The following is a 22,189-nucleotide window of genomic DNA, read 5'->3' as shown; positions in this document are numbered from 1 at the left end:
CGAGCTTTGTTTACAAAAAACAAAGATTTTCAAACTCTGTATCTTGCTTATAACTCAATATTTGACTTTCAAATTTTGATAAAGCATTAAAAGTAACCATATTAACCATTCTTAGCATTAAAAGTAGAAAAATAAAATTTGAAATGTTGGGCTCAAATCGTGTCCAAGTCCCTTTAATGCATTATATTAACATCTACCGAGTATGATTTCCTCTATATCTTACGGAAACTAATAATTAATTCATAGCTATATAGAAACGACCACATTGAAATCTATACGCCCCGTTGATCGATAGGTCAAAACCTATATCGACCTAAGAAAAATCATGGACTGCACAAAATAATCATAATGATGTCAGTCTCAAATTCCCATCAGAAACAATTTGGCTGCTTCTTAAACTAACGTACTGATGTACACAAACAGTAATTCAGTGAAGTTTAATAACGTTTTACAATCAATTTATTAATTTGCTAAAATTAAAGGAAGATGTAAGTTTAAACAATTAAATGTTTTCTTTGATGATTCATGCGGGTTACCACCAAAGAAAGCATTTTATTGTTAAATAACCCAGAGTTGCCAGTTTTTACAAACTTTCTTCTTGCAAAATTTGTTCTTAAGCACTACTGTAGGGCTTGGGTGATTTATGTGTTTACCTTCAAGCTGATTTTATTTTGTTCAAGGAAGATCGATCCATCAGAATCAGTTGTTACGTAAGGATTTTCAGTAAAGTTCCATGTTCGATGCTTAAATTGAAAATATTTGAGTTTTAAAAAAGAGAGAGAGAGAGATCTTCCAATATCCAGGAAACAGCGAAACCTTCTTTTTTTTTTATATATTAATGTATAAATTTTCTCGTCTCATTTAGTCACATTTGAAAATTAAAAAAAACAACTGGTTGTTGAGGAAATTTTTTTGAAAGATGTCTGCTTTTGCTGGTTATTTGTTCTCATTTACATACTTGTACCGTGTATCTCATATATCAGTGATCTGGATTTTAGTGGATATTTTACTAGTATATCAAAGGGACATCTTTTTAATGATTGTGTGAAAATATCAAATTTGGTGTATGCAAATCCTGTCCAGCTGAAAATCAAATTCTCATTCAGACAATGGCATGAAACTAAAATTTCAATCACAATATCATTAAAGAATATTCATTTAATACTTTTCATATCTGATCAAAGAAGAACGCATGCAAAATATTATCAAATATCAAATAATATCATTAAACAAAAAAAAAACAATGAATGCTTATTATATCGATGTCGTATACTGTACATACTTTACCTCTCCAAATAGCCTATGAAATATATTAACTTTCTAATTCACAATCATAAGAGAGCTGTACAGCTCAACAGAAGATTATTTGTAAATATAATTCGTTTTAATAAATTCGGCAATTCAAAATCAAAAATATTTTTGATGGGTCCTAAATAGGGTTTCCTTGGTATTCATCTAAATTTCGAAATGAAGACTTTCGTGCCTTATGAATAAATTTATTTTATTGGTCAATAATACTGCAGTGTATCTAGCAAGCCTAACAACCGGACAAAAGCACGTTTGTTCAGAGTCTTGTGAGTTTATTTTTAGTACTCTTTAACTGCATCGGTGCGGCATATGCATCTATCAAGAGCAAGTTCTACTCAATGGTGCCATTAGCATCACGTCTAAATAGCCTCTTTTCTGCTTAAAGAATTTCAGGTTCATAGCTACATGTATTCTTATGGAAAATCAAAGTACTGAAGAACTGACGGGAGTTGATTTTGTCGATGTTTATTTATTTTAAAATCAATGATAGGTTATTTTGCATGACAAGTACATGTAGTTTCTAATTTGTATTTGAATTACGCATATTTTTATAATTATGAATTTTCAGACTTTTTCGACAAGAATGTCGAGAAACCCCCATATGAATCATGTTAAATAATATTTAAAGATAAAATTAAATCAATCAAACTATGTATCAGTAATAGAAATATTTGTCGAAAATTGTATGGATCCAAGCAAAATTGAACTCTAGTCTCGTTCAACGAAACGCTCGGCTGACACCGTAAATCTTCGACAAGCAAGAGCGACTCTCTGCTTGTCGGAGATTTACGGAGACAGCCGAGCGTCGAGTTGAACGAGACTATATTGAACTCTGGCGTAGGAATACATACTACTACAAAAAATATCTAAATTGTTCGTACCATTTAAAATCTGACTATTTTCAAGGTATTTATAAATAGGTTTCCTTGAAAACAATGCTTTAGCATACATTACATCGAATTTATCAATTATTTTCAAGAACTAAGTCTTGTCAGCAGCGATGATTTGTGCTGAGGTTCAAACACTGTTTCACTTTCGGTTTGTCTGAGTAACTGCATAGGAGAGTTGATTAAAATCAACTCCCAAACATAGGAAAATACAGTAAGAACTGTCACCTGTTTATTAAAGAGTTCAAATTATATTAACAAAAGATAATTTATTTAAAATAGTCTGATGATTCTATACATAGTACATTAAGAAAAAACAAAACAAAGTAAGATAAGGTGCAATTTATTATTCTGTACAAGAACATGTTAAACAGAACGCCACACATGGTCATTTACATTTATGAGTTTACCAGCAAACCTCATGAACGATTAAAACACCTTTTTAGGGTTTAATAATTAGCATTTTAAAATTACCCTTTAACAATGACGAAAACTGTGGGGGAAAAAAAGGAAAAAAATTCCTTGTATATTTTATAATGAGTTGTTTATATTGTCGCAAATTCTACTAATAACTTTTGAGAATTATGTAAGACATCAAGTCTGTTCAAATTTTACATGAACACCGGTAAAACAACTCCATACTATGAATTCCTTTCACAAACAACCTGTCTCGTAGAAAGGCATGACAGATCATTCCACCGTCCTCCTTTATCGATTCTTGATTCAATACATTTTTGATCAATGCCATCACGATCATTTGGTTGTCTTTTGTCCCAGTTAGTGTAATTTGTCGGAGTTTGACTATCAATCCACGTAAACGTACCAGAATTATCTGTATCGTATCCGTTTAGCCAGTATTTACCAGCCATTCCACAATAGGTAACTGCTACAGTTGTTAAAAACAAAAGAGAGAAATCTATTAATTGAACTTTATTCATGCTCAATTTCACACCACTGTACATGTATTACACGCGTTTTACAGATGTATATAATTGATGGGATTTTTGTCTCTATTGTATATTTCACGGTATTTCTATGGTGAAAACTAAAATGTATGAAACCATATCATTCAAAAATTTACCTAATTCGACGAGCCAGTCATTTTCTGCTTGGGAGTCCACTTCAATGACATAAGATTGTGGAGACAGGCTGGCACAAAATGACTGTAAATAACATTAGTGACAATTATGATTTATACAAAGCATGAACGACTAATAAACCTTGTATTGACTCTATAATATAAGCATGTTTAGAGTCATTTGCGAAAAAAAAACAGATTTTGGGTACCGTAGACAAAGACTCGTTGCCATTCTTACCAATTTTTGTGTAAAACATGTGCTTGATTAACATTTAAAAACTTCGCTTTGTTTTAGTTGTAAGACTGTATTATCTTTATTTTTATAACCCCGATTTGATAAATCTTAAAATACAGGTTAAAAATATAAAACGGACGAAAATTTTCCCGTAGTTTTAGTGATATTGACGAGTAATGGAATGTGATAGTCCATCGATGTTCTGTCTTATTGTCTATGCCACTGGTTACCCCACATCAAATATGGGGTATCAATATACTTAAAAATGAGTCTGCTCTTGTTTATCATGCCCACACTACATGTGTATTGCATAACAATATAAATACATGTTGTGCTTGCATGGCATTATTATATAAACACTTTAAACAAAACACGAAATATATTTATTTGATATGTAAAATATGTCTCTCTGTTCTAACAGGAAAAAAAGTAAAAGAAAGTCAACCGACGAATGAGACTAATTTATGTGCATTAATGTCTGATCAATTACTTTCAATGGAGGTGATGGTTTGTGTTTGTTATTTAATTTGCAAAATGATTTACTATTCTTCAACATTTTCCAAGAGGTATTGATTTATTAATTTGTGCTGTAATTTTGTTATTACGATTATGGTGAAAAACACGTATTTCATCTTATTTTGCAGATATCTGTATTTTCCCCAATGTTGTGAGTTTTGGGTTTTAACAGCTTTACGGTGGATTCTATTGCGCTTCCTCATCAGAATTCTTATTGTGCTATTTATGAAAGCTTTATCCCTTGGTCTTATTGTGACAACTTTCTTAGGTGCATGCTTATTTAATGTAGAGTTAAGGATATTTGTAAGTTTGGAGTATATTTCATCTATATCACAGGAATTAAAAACTTCTACATCCAAGTTGATATTAGCTAGCTCACTATTATCATATGTTGATGGATCTGCCGTGTGTGCTCTGCAAACACCGCTTATTCTGGGAAAAACAAGCACAATTCAAACATTTGGTGTGCATTGGCCCCATTTATACTGTGTAAGTAACTGCTAACGGTAGCATCGTCTAGCAGTCTAACTTTAGGTCAAATTAAATTAATGTTTTTAAAATAATGTAAACATTTATGTATATTTTCATTAAATATAAATAATTTCGTCAAACAAAGAGAGAAAACTTGGTATTTTGAGTTAAAATAGCTCATTTCATAATAAAATTTAACGGAAACGGAATTCTTATTTAAGACATCCCCCAATAAAACAGAAATTACGTTTGAGGGGTTGATATATTGTTATTTAGCAGATTCGTTCCAAAGGGTTTGTTGTTCCACGGGGTTGGGGAGGGGCTTACGTCTACAGACTAAAAAACGTTTAATTAAAACCAATATGCCTTTTAACATTTTGAAAAATAATTATCAAATATTTATGGTGGCATATCTCTGCCCCTTGTGTGCAAGTTATATTTCTATCAAATATGTTGACATGCAAGATAAATATGTTGACATGCAAGATAGTTATGTCAACATGCAACATAACTATGTTGACATGCAAGAAAATTACAATCAAGTAAGAATTATAAAAAATTTCAAAAAATCTTAAATATTGCCCACATGTGACATCCAAGATGCTAGATGCTACTTATTTATGTCGACATGCAACTTATATATGTTGACATGCAAGATAAATATGTTGACATGCAACTTATTTATGTCGACATGCAACTTTGTTATGTTAACATGCTACTTATTTATGTTGACATGCAAGATAAATATGTTGACATGCAACTTGTTTATGTTGACATGCAACTTATTTATGTCGACATGCAACTTAGTTATATTGACATGCGAGATAAATATGTCAACATGCAACTTAGTTATGTTGACATGCAACTTAGTTATGTTGACATGCAAGATAAATATGTTGACATGCAACTTATTTATGTCAACATGCAACTTTGTTATGTTAACATGCTACTTATTTATGTTAACATGCGAGATAAATATGTTTACATGCAACTTATTTATGTCGACATGCGCGATAAATATGTTGATCTGCAACCGCCAAAGAGAAGACGTACGAAGTCTGCTGAAGTTAATTGCCGCCTTAATCCATGTGACAAGCTTAGCACAAGGTATGTGATTTTATTCATTTTGGTCCGTACAATAGCTATAGTCGATAACTCGATCTCGATAGTTTATATTTTAAACAGTACATTTTCAATAGTTATTAATGTAAAATACATTATTATTTCCACTGACCCTTTACCCCTATTTTGTCATGTGTGCAATGACTTCCTTTTTAATCGATTTTGCAAGTGAAATACTGAACTCAAAACCATATTTCCTTCATTGATTTCAAAAAACGAATTTGGAGTGGACCTTTGTTCATTAGTAAAATTTTAGTTTGTAAAAATATAAATTTATAAAAACTAGCATAAGCTATAAGTTTATATGTCGAATACCCTCGCATTAGGGACATGAGTACACCATTATATATATACAACTGAGTATATTTTTTTAAACAAAATTAAGTGGTTTCAAATTCCGACACCTGTACATTAGGCCTAATCGTAGACCTATATTAAGATATTTTTTTAAATATAAAAAAAAATCATAAAAATATTTATTCACATTGTTATCCATCAAAGAACTCCATCCTACGTAACTGATCGGAATTTTACTCTCTACCAACCACCAATCTTGATGTTATAATTTATTTCGCTTTACGCTCGTGCATGTTATATGGGACTGTCGTAAGTAATTTTATTCAACTTAAGCTTATATTCTTATTACCACAATAGTAGTTTGATCTTTTTCACTTCTGTATATGATATATTTTGACTTGGCAAACGTTATGTGTTTTTAAGCCTACATGATATTTCACCCAGATAATTTTGAGTCCGCGTGTTCAGGTTATTAACAAGAAGAAAAAAGTAGATGATAAGTTGAAAATATAGCCTTATTTATTCGTAAATGACGAAGCCCTCTCACGGGCCCGTGAGAGCGAAGCTCTCCCTACAGATAACACTTGTACATATGCCCAAATATGGAAATTACATTCTATACCTATGAACTGATTATGAACATGATGAAGTTGAAAAACTTTTCCAAGATGGAGGAAAAAAGGATCACTTCACGCGCAGTGACATCTACGGCTTCCATGTTCAATTTGGATCTCGTACAAACTTCACGTTTGGTGATAATCTATCAACTTTGTTTAAAGAGTGATAAATACATTCAGACTTATTAAGTGTGTTTTTGATGAAAAACTGAACTCTAAATTAAGAAAACAAATTTCGGTTTCCTACAACTTTCAACAGATGCATTAGATCCGATCAAATAAATTTCAGGACATCTGATTGGACCAAAAAAATCGTGTTTCAACAATTAAGCAGCTTTATTTCATTGTTATTCAAATAACATAATTTATTTTAATTGAACTTGCTTTCAGATTACTTTTTGAAAACACCAAACACGATTTTTTTCTTCTACTTTCGTTTTTCAGGTTTCATCTCAAATCGTAGTCTGCCCTACTTGAACCCATGTCATTTCGTACCCAGATTTCGAATTATTTCTAAAAAAACAAGAAAAACCCAAGTTACGACCAATAGCTAATTCAATAAAAACGAAAGATAATCAAAACTTAATTTTGTAGACATATCATAGTAATTGACAGACACACAGACACATTGTTAAATATTTCCACATTCTAACACAACCACCCCCCCCCCCCCCCCCCCGTCCAAGGTGTGAACCATTTTTATATGATTAATAAATACTATAAGTCATGTTGAAATTACCCCCAATCTGCCATGAAAATAAAAGCAAATAGGGAAAATATTTGCAGCAATATGCATTATAAATACTTTAAAATTATTAGGGGGAGCTTAGCCCCCCCCCCCCCTTTTTTTGTTGTTGTTGCAAAGTTAGACCTAACAAAGCATCCGAGAGGATATTGAATAAGACCTATTTATAAGTAAAGGACATAAATTGATACTTCTTTTAGATGGAGAATACAAAGGTTTTTAAAGTGTGGAATAACAATCGCACAGAGGGGCGATTGTTGGGGGCCAGCAAATTTCAAGAATTAAAGACCAAAGGTTAGATTTTTTTAATTGAATCTAAACTACATTCTAGTATTTGCCACTATATATTAATGATTCATCATTAATTACTTTCAAATTAGATGTATACCGTAATAATTATTGATAATGATATGTACTAGAGTACTGTATATGTGCATGTGCAGGGTTGTCTCTAAAAATTGAAGTAGAATGAGGAAATTAAAAAGTAAAAGAAGACAGGGGGTCTAGCTTATAGCTAGATTGTGTTTGAAAGGCAATAATAGCCGGGTAATTAAGTCATTTTAGGCGGGGGAATTCTCCGCCCCTCGGTTCTTAGAGACAACCCTGCATATGCACTCTATTTAATAGTATGACCGAGTCTTTTTTCAATTTCAGTAATTACAAAATTTGAATTGGGCGAAGAAACAGGAAATATTCGACTTGTTTTAAGTGATGGGTGTATAATAGATGACGAAGATGTTTTTCTACAACTTGAAAGCAACGAACTGTATGTCTTGAAAGCAGATGAAGTTTTAAACATCCCCCAAGCAGTATCAACTGCATCAGGAGGGTCAGAAGCAGGTACGTGTGATGTGTTCCAAATATGCATAAAATTGTATCTTCCCAAGTCAAAAACTTGTCTTGGGAAGAGTGCTGCCATGCATGCATTCCTAAATGTTTATTTCAAGAATTCTCAATAATGTATCAATTGCAATATGCAGTTGATTTAAAGAATGTTCATAACATTATTCAATATCATGGGATATAAACACTTAAAATTGGCATATTATTATTAAAATGAGTAATGATTATGGTATAATTATGGAAAGTGTTCAAGGTAAAGATTAACTTAATTAACTTAATTGATTTGTAGCACAATATATTTTATTAACAGGACTTTGCACATGCATGAAATAAAATAAAGTAAAAAATTAAGGAGTTTCACATTCAAATGATACTTTTTACATTTAATTTAAATTGCATAATTTAATGCATAGATGTACATGTTGTATACATATGCACAAGTGTATCTATATCTATATAAACCACTGTAAAAGATATCAATCCTTTCATCATTAAAATTACTTTATTTGTAGGAATGCCTTCATCAAAGAGCGAACAGTTATCTGAATTAGTAAAAAGACTGCGTTCAAAACAATCGAATGTAAGAATGTTATTACATCAATAGTGATTTTTTTTAGTTTTTAAATTTAAATGGAGCTTTCCTACAGTTTTGCTTGTCTACATGTATGTAAAAATGGAAATAGATTTTAATGACATACAATACAGGGTCTTGCAACTAAAACACTTAATTAACAAGTTTTACATTTAGAAGTAACATGTATCAAGCAATGTCTTATTTAGAAGTGAAAACAAAGAGGATTCCAAGATATTTGGTAGATTAGCGATTAATATGAAAATTTTTCAAACTTTACATTAAAAAAAGGAGGTGAATAGGGAGTGAAAATTATTATTTGTGCAATTAAAAAACTTAGTTAAATTAAATTCAGCAGAGACCATCGAAAAAGCAGAAGTCTACATCTATGACGTGCCACAAAGTTCAGCTTGGGTGGATGTTACATACAGGTACTAAGTTTACACAAGTGCGGACCTCCAGTGGTGGGGGGACGAGAATTGTGGAAATGGCAGATGCTTCAACATATGCGGAAATCAAAAATAGAGCGATAGAAATTTTCTTTCCAAATGGTAAGAAAAAAAGATTAATATCAAATGTAAAGAATATTGTGATATTGGTATGAAAAATATTGACTAAAAAGAAATTTAGTTGCAATTTATATTCTTATAGAAAGAAAAAGTACTAGAGTAATAGTAAAGTAGCTAGTTCAATATTTAGAATTGATTATTTCAAAGAAATCTTTGAATCTGCCAGATATCAATGCATGTGTGCAACTTACATCTTACAGAAAATTGGTGAATTCTGAGTTTATAATTAGTTTAATTATCCATATCATTAGTATATGCTTCAAGTGTTATATGTAACAACTGCAGTAACCTATCAACAACAATTATTTTCCTTCATTTTAACAAACAATCTCTCTCTCTCTCTCTCTCTCTCTCTCTCTCTCTCTCTCTCTCTCTCTCTCTCTCTCTCTCTCTTGTGTTTGTGTAAAATTACACCCACCCACTTTATTGCATATAGATGATATTGAATTGTTACTTGGTATTTCATAATTAACTAAATTTTGTCAGTTTGTGGGCATTAAAAATAAATAAGAAAGAGAGAAAAGTCAAGTTAATGTAAGCTTTGGTTATAATTCAAGGTTAATTTTTAAATATCGTGATTTGTGTGTTAGACTGTAGATCATTTCATAATATTCACTGCCTTTTTTTCAATTATTTAATTAGGTTCCAATATTAAAGGAAAGAAGGAAGATTTCGATCACCACCTTGGGGATTTTCAGGGCCGTTCCATTCCCCAAGATGGATTCACTCTTCAAATATACATAAACTCCATGAAAGCATGCAATATGACAGTTAAGCCACGGCTCTATCTTTTATCAAAGATGAAAGATGAAGAAAATGAGGTATAAATATTGTCTAATTGCAAATTTTTCTTATATCTGAATTGAAGATTGATTTAAATGAGTTTTTAGAAGATACTGTGGAATCATTTAAATTCGTGGGGGCCAATTTTCGTGGATTATTACTTTTTTGCTCATCTGTGGGGATGTAATTATTGGATGCGTAGCCTACTGTTTCAGTACTAAAGATTGTTTACGTCGAGGATTTAAATTCGTGGGAGAGGGCTACCCACGAATTCCACAAAAATAATGAGCCACCATGAATTTTATTGATTCCACAGCAAATGAAACTAATTTTCTCAATTTGTACAAACCCTTTTAGCTCACCTGAGCTGAAAGATCAAGTGAGCTTTTCAATAACTTTTTGTCAGGCATCTGCCCATCTGTCTGTTTGTAAACATTTTACATTTTCACATTCTTCTTCAGAACAACTGGGTAGGGAGGGGTCACATTGGGGGAGGGGGTCAAAGTATTACATTGAAATATATAGAGAAAACACTTTTAAAAAATCTTCTTGTCAAAAACCATTTGGCCTGAGAAAATTGCATTTTGAACTTGTGTGTAAGGATCCTCAGGTTGTGTAGATTCAAGTTAATTAAAACAAATCATGATCACCCCTGCATGCATGAGTGTAGGGTAGGGACACAATAGGGGTTGAATTTTTACACTACGGAAGATTTTTAATTATTAGAAAAACATCAAATATTATGATTCAAGTATTTACCTAGATATGCAAACATTTTGACATATTGTTATTTCTTCATGGTTTACAATGTGACCCCTGATCAATTCTTGTGACACGTACACAAGGGGTTCAAAATCTGATGTAGGTTTATATATACATGCATGTACATTGTATGTATATATAAAAACATTAGTTTAAGATCTTCTTGAGAACCAAAATGCTGGACATGTGATATGATTATAAAATCATTGTGTTGCAAAAGGGGCTATATATGTTAAGTAAAAGTAGACAAACACGATCAATTCTACTACATTATCCAGATATTTTGTATATTACTCTATAAAGCTGATTTTATTATGGTTAATGTTGCTCAGGTGAACCGGGCCATATCTAAAAAATAAATGGTTAAAATGGTCTGACCTTTTCAATCATATTTGGTTTCTTGCAGATAACTAGCAATGTGGCTTTCATGTACACATGTAATTATTATTTTTTTTATTTATACAAGGATGAAAGCTGGGAATTTGCGGAAGAAGTGGATGTTAATCCACCCATTTCCATTCTGAATGCGCCAGGAGTCTCAACTCAGAATCCACAAAATCCAGCTAATTCACCCAGTCCAGCAGTGTCAACACCACATCAGCAGGAATCAATTCAAAATGTAACAAGTATTTTTTACCCTAATTTTTTGTTCTATTAGTAATAAATTGGTATTTATACCTGGATAATTAAAAATCAGTTTGTCTTTCTGTTGGCAAATCTAGGATTTAAGTTCGAAACTCTTTTATAGAGTTCACTTAATAAACAAATATTATAGACAAACATACAGACAAGAACAAAAACACATGGTGTTTGTTCTTGTAACTGCATATATATTATTCTATAAACTAAGTTCATACCCTTTTTCTGAAAAGAGGAACTTTTCAGTATTTGTGTCAATGAGAATTGTAGATAAAAATTTCCAGGAACGAACATATTATGTACTAACTATGATTCAAATAAATTGATGACATCCAAGTGGTCCATTTAATCCAATAAAATATTGCTACTGCACATAGCTATAGCTAAATATTTTCAGAATCCAAATTTTGTAAAGGAAGTTAAAAAATATTCATAACATTTAACTGCATCTTCTAGTATCTTAAAATTAAATGGAAAAGTTTAGGAACTCATAAAAAGTGTCTTGCTTTTATTCACCCTCACAGGATGAAGAAAACAGTTGGGATCTTCCTGATCTTCAATCTCCTGTTGTAAGTATTCTTTTAACTTCATTAAAACTGCAATGTAGCATAACATTATACCCCAGCTCCAAAAGAGAGGGGGTATATTATTTGTTATCTACGTTCAATCAAGGTGTACAGGGAATCACCCTGGGTTGTGTTCCATACACCCTGAGGCCAAAGGGTGTATCAGGTACCAAGTCGGGGTAAATCCCCATACAACCGGCCTTGATTGTCCCTGGCTATAAAGAATTTATTTTCCAGCTATGTAAATCAAATTAATCTATTTCCTATGTCCAATCAAGGGTGTTATACACTTTTAAGGTATGCCATTTACGCATTTCAATTTGATGCATTGTGATGTCACATTTAATGCATTATGATGTCATGTCTTTTTTTCCCTCCGTCTCGAGTATGGCCGGTGTCTGGAAATTTACACCTGGCTTATTAGCCTATCAAATGAAGCTACATAGGAAATAAAAAGTTTTACCCTTATGTGTGTGTCTCTTGGTCTGTGTGTCTGTGCGTAACAAATATGCCATATAGTTGTATCCTTATTTGAACCAATAAGCAGTCAACTTAAATGACGATTTTGTTTATCTTTAGCTTAAAGGATGACTGCACTTAGTGCCGGGTTTTGGGTCTCTTTTGGTTGCTTCTGTTGTGTTCATTATCCTATATAGTGAGCAAATAACATGCTACCTTACACATCATGTGATATAATTTTGTACTAGTATTCACAAAGTTACCTGAGGTGAGAAATCATGTATTTTTCCTACAGGTTACAACAGAGAAAACAAAAGTAAGATGAAGCAGTTTTTTCTCATGAGAGCATGTTTGTCTATGATTAATCTCCCTTTAACACAATTTAGATAATGCAAATACCCTTGGTATACAACTACTGTTTAACGGAGAACAATAGACAAACATGCACTGACTTTGTATGAATTATTTATAAAAATGGTTGTCCTCATTTAATATCATAATTATGGAGATTCAAGAAATCACGAAGACCCCCGCCTTTGAAAACAAATTCGTACTTGGTAACAATATACTTTTATTTAACGCAATTACGTAAAGTTGCAGTTTGGGTGTTGACAATTTCTGCAATTGAAAGAAAAATTCTTCTTTCAACAGTTTATTTTCTTGCAAATATTGCATGCAATAGTACTTAAGTGCAGTCATCCTTTTCATACAAATTTTCGTCAGATTTCTCATGTGAGCAACTAATAGTCACAGATGTTTGAAATTTCAAAACACACTTTGTTTAGGTACGTATGCCATATAATGGGATCCATTTTTGTACGTAATGATTAGGGGTTAAATTTCTGTTAAATGACGACTTTGCTGATGTTGTATATTCAAATCAGAGCGGAGATATCACTAGTGAGTGAAAAATAGCTCACAGATATTTTGTTCATTTTAAATGTTTAACTTGGTAAATTTGTACTGATAACAGACTTAACTGGTCCAGTTATGTTATGAATATTTATATTTATCTCTAGGTGTTGAGAATGCCACAAGTCCCAACCTGCACAATATGTACAGATCGGTTCTGCGATACATTTTTTGTACCATGCGGCCACATCGCTTGTGCAGTGTGTACTGCTGAACTGGAGGAGCGGGGTAGTCAGTGCCACATCTGCAGAGAGTCGTTTACATCAACTTCAAAACTCTTTTATTAGATTAAGTGTAGATGTTCAAAAAAATTTGACTGAATTTCAATTGTTTAGGCTAAATAATGTCAAGCAAATAGAGTTTAATTGTGGTTGAAATATACAAGCAAAATTTACTTTAATATACTGTTGAGGTTGTACTAATATTCTAGATTCACAATCTCTGAAATTCAGATTTGAAGAGAGAAAAAAATTATAACTCAAAATAAAAAAACTTAACTTACTGCTATGACAAAAGAAAAAATATTAGCTTCTCCAAAAATGAGCTAATATGCTCTTGTTTAAACTTTTTATTATGAATTTGAGCAAAACAATATTTTACATTTATATGTAGACTGTATAGAACGCTATACAATTTGATTAGGAAATACATGTATCATGTTTGAAATTTTTGGACATAAAATATTGAGAGTATAAGCAGTAAGGTTGTGATCTTTTTGATAGGAAAAGGAGAGCCTCTTTATGACATCTTTATGCATTTATGCATTTTTTTCATATTGCATAGTGTTTTGGTGAATAAAAGATTCCATCATGTGCTAGCTTTGCTATGGATTGCTTTTCAATTCACATAAATGTAGAAACAAAGGATGTTGAAATTTTAATGCGTATTTTGTCAAATTTTTACCAAACTGGCACATACTGTTCATGCTTTTAATATGTAAAGTTGATAATTTTAAAAAGAAAAGAATTGTTTCAAGGATTATTTGAAAAGTTTTTTCTAAACCTAATTTTTTTAGCTTCTATTGTTAATAAATCTAGCACCAATTTTAGCAACCCCCTCCCCTTATGCTCTTGGTTGCCATGGAATTCATCAGCTTTCCTTTAACCTGTATGCAAATTTCATACTGGTACAGTGCATGTCTATGGATCATTATATGAATTATGAAGACAGTTTTGATATACAGGTTAAGTTAAGGACTCATGATTATTGTTTATAGTCAAGTGACTGCAACCAGTAACAGTTTATAATGACTCATATAGCTTAAACAATTAAGCTATTTTTTATGATTTTCAATTATTATTAATTTTTTTGCTTGTTTACCTCAACATAAAAAAATAGTTGATTTTTTTTATCAAGACACTTGAAGATATATCTAAGTGATCTGGTATGATTTATTGTCATTAATTTTAATTTTTTCCCCATATTGCCATTTTTTTTTATTTGGTTGTAGTAGTCCAATTAGCAAATTAATGTAAAAAACAAACACATTTTTTTGTATTTTATTTCAGTTAGTCTTGTAATTTATCATAGTTAAGCAACATTTAATTTTTTTTAAATAAATCTTAATAACCCATGTTTGATTTTTTTTAATGAGTTGTGCTTCCAAATCTGTAAAAAAAAAAATTAATTCAATGAATTATGCATAGATCTGTTCCGTGCATTGATATGCCTTCATTTACACTCCTAAAATTATGATATTGACTTTAAATTATCGGATTATTATCGCACTGAAGCAGTAGTGTGCGTGTAATTTTTAAAAAGTAAATAACCAAAGTGAAATCACAAATCGATACAAGTGCCAGAAGACCCAGGAATGGCAAAAAAATTCACAGGCAATATGATAAATTTGTGATTTCATTTTGGATAAATACTTTTTTGAAATATGACCGATTTTCAAAATGGTAAAATTTTGAATCAAATGATTAAATTTGAATGCAAAAGAAATTGTGTGATACATAACTTTGAACAATTGTGCGTGCCTGCAGATTTGTTACTACCCAAGACAATGTGCAATGAGGCACGTATCTTGGGTCTTTTTACATTGGTAAAGTTGATGTTTATGACCGAAAATTCATTAAATCTGATGTTGCAGTTTAAATAATTTTCTCTAATGTTAGGTGGACAGCAAGGTATATATGCATTTCCTTAGATGAAATGTCATGGCGATTGACATTTTGGGACCTCTCTCTGCGGGCGGTCTATCGTAATTGGTGTGTCCGTCCGTCCATCTGTCCATCCGAGGTCTCATTTAAGGGTATACAGTGACCTTAAACTATGTTCTAAGATCAAGGTTATAGCAGAATTGTAAACAAATGAAAAATCTTTGTCCGAAGCACATCTTTTCTTCTTTTCGTCCAGTCTGGCTCATATTTCACCCACAGAGTTTTTGTGATTAAAGGATGTACACTGACCTTGAATAATATTTTCTATTTGCTTAATCTTATTCAGAACCAAAAGTAAAATGCTTAAAGTAAGGGTAATGAGACGGGAATAATAAAAACAGGACAATTTTTAAGTTACAGGTCAATGTCGAAGCAAAATGCTGTGAAATACTTTTTATTCTATTATTTGTCCATATTTGAGCGGGGCCCTTTGAGATGGTCACCATCTCAATTATATATAACATAGCATTCATGAATTCAGTGATGTTCTACTTGAACAATTTCAAGATATAAAGGCAAAGCGCAGTAAATTAATTTAATATTTTGAACAATAAAAATGGTAATATAAAGTGTGACCAAAATCTAACAATGTCCTTTTTAATGTCAAGTAGGTATGTTCTGAATGAGGGAGAATAGATCTAGAGATTTTATTATTAACAATGCATTATCTATGACATGTTCATTTAAAAAGGAACTTTTTTTTAAATTTTTTAACCTTAAATTAGAAGTTTGTCCTACTTTACTAGTACTTCGAATTTGCAATTAAATAAAAAATCTTCACAAAGATACAATTTCTAATTCCTTTATCAAACAATATTTAGAACATACGAAAAAGATACCTCCTTATAACCACATGAGTCAAATCTATGTATATACATGTAATTTATAAGCGATCTACATAGTTTGTTATACGGATAAAGAGTTCTGTTGCTTCTTCTACTGTGTTTGGTGGGTAATTCAAACCGTTTTCAATTCTTATTTGAGTACCAATAACTTCAAATTCCATCGAAACACCATTTGCAGGAGGGTAGGCACAATATTCTTGTTCTATGCCATTCAGATTACCAGGTATAGGCATTTTATAATCTCTTGTTTGGTAAATTTCGGGCTGAAAATACATAACATCTGGTTTTCCAGACGGACAATCTGCATTGCGGTTTCTTCTAATTGTGTGTTCATTCCAATGCTGTATAACTCTGTACAATTCCCTGTTGATAATTGGTAAGAAACAATACCTAGCACACTCTAGGTGAACTACATCGGATGTGTCAAAAACACCCAAATTATCCATATCCTTAAAGTAATTTATCCAAAAATTGCCACACATTTCCCGTAAACACCGCCAAAATCGCTCTATTCTTGTATTTCTATATGACGATCCATACCTAAAACTTGATAGTCCTTGCAGAGGATCCTGGTGATTCCATCGCAAAGCGTATTGCAAATCTCGAACTATGCAGTTCTCAGTACCCCTGTCCGCGTATACGACCACAGGAACCCCGTTTATTTCTTTGATATAGTCTATATAAAATCTGGATATATATTCAGGGTTTTTGTTAGAATTGCAAGCTCTAAGCCAGAGAATACGTCTTGAAAAGCCATCTACACAACCATGAATGGAAATTCCAAATGGTTTCAATTTGTCCCAGCCATCTAGATGAACACAAAAATTGGGCCCTTCGTTAATGTACCTTCTACGCTGAAGACGACGTTGTCTACGTCTTATTACACCTTCTGCGTCCAAAACAGTTAATGCAAGGCGCACCAATTCACAAGACACATTGAGGTCATGGTCGACTAGCAGACGTCTCCTCATTCCTCTATAGCCAATGTCACCGCCCGAGCCTGAAAGTTCATGTAAAATAGCCGTTACAATGTCCTCCAAACGTGGCTGGTTGTTTCGTCTCGTTAGATTCATTTCCCTTAAAACTCGATGAATTTGTCTCGCACTTAAAGCAGTGTTATGTCTGCTCGCAAGAAATCCAATGATTTCCTGAATAGTATAACCAGAGTGGTAATAAACAGCAATCATTTCATTTCTACTGAGGGGTAGTCCGTCCACAACCAAACGTTGAGCCATAGCAGGTGTATAGATATTTTCACCCATTGTATCTTTTTTTTTTTTTGCTGAAAAAAGTAAAATAAAACACACACTTTATACCCAGTGAATTTTTGTTTTGGTTTCTACATGTGTAAATGTACATCAAACTATTAAGTAATTCTATAAATACTAGTATACCACGATTTGGCTTGCAAGCGTTTTATTATTATATCAAAAATTTGCAATTTAAATAAAATTAACATGTAAGGTAGTGAAGTACTAAAAGCGCGGTTATATTATATATATATAATGGCTACAAGAAGTACTCATATCATTTAAGAATTAGACACTGACCAAAAGAGAAATTAACACCAAGAATAATAATCAGGTAGGATTATAAAAAGACCAGATTGCTCAATCAAAAGATCTTCATTACATCAAATATCAGTTTTATATTAGATCTAAAACAAGAGTTTTACCTTGTCTGTTGTGGGAGAGACAAGATCGATGACGTCCCAAAATGTTAGTTTCTCTATCACTGCAACCACAGATTTGATTAAACTATACCCTCTTTCAAACGAGCAGCATGCAAGAATGAAAAAGTTGCATATTGACATAAATAAGTTGCATGTCAACATAAATAAGTTGCATGTCAACATAACTAAGTTGCATGTTGACATAAGTATGTTGCATGTCAACATATTTATCTTGCATGTCGACATATTTATCTTGCATGTTAACATATTTATCTTGCATGTTAACATAACTAAGTTGCATGTCGACATAAATAAGTTGCATGTCGACATACGGAGGTCGCATGTTAACATAATTAAGTTGCATGTCGACATAAATAAGTAGCATGTCAACATAACTAAGTTGCATGTCAACATATTTATCTCGCATGTCGACATAAATAAGTAGCATGTCAACATAACTAAGTTGCATGTCAACATATTTATCTCGCATGTCATCATAACTAAGTTGCATGTCAACATAAATAAGTAGCATGTGAACATAACAAAGTTGCATGTTGACATAAATAAGTTGCATGTCAACATATTTATCTTGCATGTCAACATAAATAAGTTGCATGTCGACATAAATAAGTAGCATCTAGCATCTTGGATGTCACATGTGGGCAATATTTAAGATTTTTTGAAATTTTTTATAATTTTTATTTGATTGTAATTTTCTTGCATGTCAACATAGTTATGTTGCATGTTGACATAACTATCTTGCATGTCAACATATCTATCTTGCATGTCGACATATTTGATAGAAAAAAAACTTGCACACAAGGGGCAGAGATATGCCACCATAAATATTACTTGAAATGAAAATTTATTTTAATATCTAACCTAAACATGTGATTCTTTAAAGGTATATGTGGTGTGTTTCTATTGAAAAACAATTAAATGAACTGATGATTTTCTTGATTACTTTATTTAAAGAAAGGACTTTCACATAAATTACATTGTATAAGTCAATCGCATAACAAAGATACAAGTATATAAAAACATAAAATTTAATTTTTTTTACGTCTCCGTAAAAAAACCCAAAAGATTTGAATAATCCGCCTTAAGTGGGTCACGTAACATACATCTCGGTCTATCAACAACAATGGCGTCGACGAGAAAAAGGGGTAGACTGTTAGGTTTGACAGATTTGGCAAGGACAGAAAATCGAAACATATTGACAAGGATATGGAAAAAGGGAAGACCTCGTGCTTATGTGTTCCGTGTCTTTACTTTATAAGTTATAAACCACAAGGGGATTTTGTGTTAGAGGATTGCGTTTTTGGATAAAGAATAAATAAACACTCTCAATACATGCATCCCTCAGGGAGAAGGATATTTACTCCGTTTAACATGCCGATGATGCTAAAATTGCGTTTCATCTCCATTACATCATCAGACGTGTAGCAAAGTTGAGAGACAAATAACTGAAGACAGAACATGTTTTATGGGCCTAAAATTTGTGAAACGTCTAATCATAAGGAGCATGGTGTATATTTTTACTCAAACTCATATGTCAAAAATTTTACTTCAAATACCCCACATATACCTTTTTATGCACATATCGGACGTTAAATAATGTTTTCCTCACTCATAGAGACCGACTTCAATAAAGAAATTTTAGACCTACCGTAGTCAAAACTTTTGTTTAAAAAATTATTTGACTACAAATTTTATTTTGATTTATATCAATTAGGAATTGATTAAACTTTTTAGTAAATAACTTTGTTTTTATGATATCAAACAGAAATTCCGAAATATTTGGATGTAAAATATAGGCGGGAAACGGGTGTTAGCGTTCGCTGTTCTTAAATATTTATAAAATTGATGTTGATATTGTCTTCCAGAATTTTTTTTATAAATGTTAATAGTTAGGATCTAGAATTATTTGTGATATCAATGCCATGAATGTGCTCTGAGCTATGTCTGGTTGACACATAATTAAGAAAATGAAAACTGGATTTTTAATGTTGTTAAGCAAACTTTAATTGTTCAACAACAAAATAATGGGTCTATGATTGTAACGTATATCTAGTAAATTATTGAGGTAAAATTTGGGTGCCAATAATTTTTGTGTACCTAGAAATAACTTAAACACTTCTATTTCTATGAATGATATTACTGCATTGATTTGTTTTAGAACAAGCAATCGTAATTGCCATTTGAGAGAGACAGATGGAACAATATACCTAGAAATCAACAATTTTTAAATTAATTAATGTAAAAATAACATTGGCGATGAATATAACTTTATTTTGATCTGCTCAGCCTCGAAAGAATATAAAAAAACCTTCTTACCAGCAATGTATTGTAGACGACCAAGTGCTTTCAATTTATCTGGATTGTTTTTATGTTAGAATTTAACATGTTAAAAATGGCTGTTATTAATAACTCAATTAAGTTTATCTATATAATGAATGACTTACTAGGTTGATGTGAACAGTATACACTCTTGCTTTTTGTATGTTATTGTTTGTATTGTATATTATCTCTGTTGTTTTAAAGGAAATGAATTGAATTGTGATAACAAAGGTTAAAGTATTTTTTTCTATTTCTTATACTGTAATAGTACGTGAAGGACAACAATACAATTACAAGGCCAGGTAATGAAGAGAAGTTAAACAGCCTTTAAGTATTACAAGATGGTATTTTAATTTTTGGATAGATATAGACACGTTGTTTAATGAGTTAAATTATTTCGTACACGTGCGATTCTGTATTTATAAGTATGAACATTGATTGAATGTTTATTAAAGTAAAGACAAAACATAACATTCTATAACGAAGTGGAATTGTCATCCAATGAGTTATGATAACATAATGGACAAAATACCTTTCAGTATCGATTGGAAGTTTTTTTCTTCTGAATTATGAAGGAGAAGATATTTCTCAGATTGCTTGTAAGTTTGTTAAGATAACTCATGACAGGTGTAAGTTATTACCAAATTTTTAAGTCATTGATACATACGACGTCACAGACCAGTTTGCATTCAAATTCAAAATCGAAAGATCGAAATCACAAAGTCGAAAAGAAGCTAAATTTAAGACTTTACCTGATTGAGTGTAATTATTTGACCATATCTTAAATATATGAATAATTTAAAAAATAAAGATAAATATTTCTGATATCGTGGTAAAATACCTTTCTGAAAAATGAAACAATATCAATAATGTCATCTCACCCGAGAATCAATGAATGTTCTCTCATTGGTATCCAATATATACCAGTGACCTAAACGTTCGTGCCAGATTGAACAATCTGAAAAAAAATATTATAACTTTATTTATTCATTTGCTTTATACACTTCATCTCGTTGACCTGAGCAATAATGTCTTATGCATTTTGAAACCAACAACTTACTTGCTTTCCTAGCTTAAAATACAATAATATAAGGAAATCGATCATTTATTATTTCGACAAATTTGATATTTTAATGTTTTCACAAGCTTTCCTATTACTAAAATAGGAACTGTAAATGAGCAAACATAAAGATTAGTTTTTTTTCTATGATACTGTGTACTGATCACCGTGGCCAATCCTTTGGGTGGAGGAACACTATGGTAAACTCCATGTCTGGTAGGAATAATTCAACTAATTAAATGGCGAGGTTTGAGTGAACAATAAAGAAATACAAAAACAAACGACGTTAATTCGTTCGGCGCAATGGTTTCAATTAGACCATTATGATTCTCCTTTAGTTTGATATGACTTTGAATTAATTTTTGATATTAAAAAGAAACAGAATAAAATGATTTTGTAGGTGAAACCATGAAATGACGCAAGTGGAGACAAGACATTCAGTATTATCACAATATGAGTTCCAGGTAATAACGTTATCAGCAGAGTTGGCCGGGAATTTCCAATGCTGAGAATTACCGGTGGTAAATACCGGTATTTCCCGTCCCGGTAAATACTACTGACTTTCACCAACTGGGAAATACTGGGAAATAAAAGAAATTAATCTTAATTTCTTTAATTTGTTCAATGTAAAACGTATGTTTAGGATATAAGATAATAACAATAAGCATCAAAACACAATTTAGCATACTTTAAATTTGCCATTTCTCTGTCAGTTTATGAATCTTAAATT

General features: G+C 31.7%; 2 protein-coding genes and 1 long non-coding RNA gene across 4 annotated transcripts; 1 reads left to right on the top strand and 2 right to left on the bottom strand.

Moving 5' to 3' along the window:
• Window positions 1-2,903: 2,903 nt before the first annotated feature.
• Window positions 2,904-21,360, bottom strand: LOC136270514 (uncharacterized). The gene is made up of 3 exons (XR_010708265.1): window positions 21,281-21,360; window positions 3,277-3,358; window positions 2,904-3,081 (listed from the first exon to the last, which is right to left on the bottom strand). It is a non-coding gene; the product is annotated as an uncharacterized lncRNA (long non-coding RNA).
• Window positions 4,920-14,947, top strand: LOC136270765 (uncharacterized). Of its 2 annotated transcripts, none has more exons than XM_066069415.1 (9): window positions 4,920-5,602; window positions 7,477-7,570; window positions 7,931-8,116; window positions 8,632-8,699; window positions 9,049-9,241; window positions 9,902-10,080; window positions 11,271-11,423; window positions 11,968-12,012; window positions 13,488-14,947. In XM_066069415.1, the coding sequence occupies exons 2-9, from the start codon at window positions 7,477-7,479 to the stop codon at window positions 13,665-13,667; spliced, it is 1,098 nt and encodes a 365-aa protein (XP_065925487.1). In that variant the 5' UTR covers window positions 4,920-5,602; the 3' UTR covers window positions 13,668-14,947. The 2 variants fall into 2 exon arrangements, with proteins under 2 accessions (XP_065925487.1, XP_065925486.1); XM_066069414.1 differs by having other exon boundaries at window positions 9,046-9,241.
• On the bottom strand, window positions 15,745-18,885 carry LOC117690713 (uncharacterized). The gene is made up of 2 exons (XM_034475240.2): window positions 18,063-18,885; window positions 15,745-17,669 (listed from the first exon to the last, which is right to left on the bottom strand). Exon 2 carries the CDS (start codon window positions 17,647-17,649, stop codon window positions 16,426-16,428), a length of 1,224 nt encoding a protein of 407 aa, XP_034331131.2. The 5' UTR covers window positions 17,650-17,669; window positions 18,063-18,885; the 3' UTR covers window positions 15,745-16,425.
• Window positions 21,361-22,189: the final 829 nt, after the last annotated feature.

The sequence above is a fragment of the Magallana gigas genome, chromosome 8 (assembly GCF_963853765.1).
Source record: "Magallana gigas chromosome 8, xbMagGiga1.1, whole genome shotgun sequence".
Taxonomy (NCBI): domain Eukaryota; kingdom Metazoa; phylum Mollusca; class Bivalvia; order Ostreida; family Ostreidae; genus Magallana; species Magallana gigas.
This window is presented reverse-complemented; position numbering and strand designations above follow the sequence as displayed.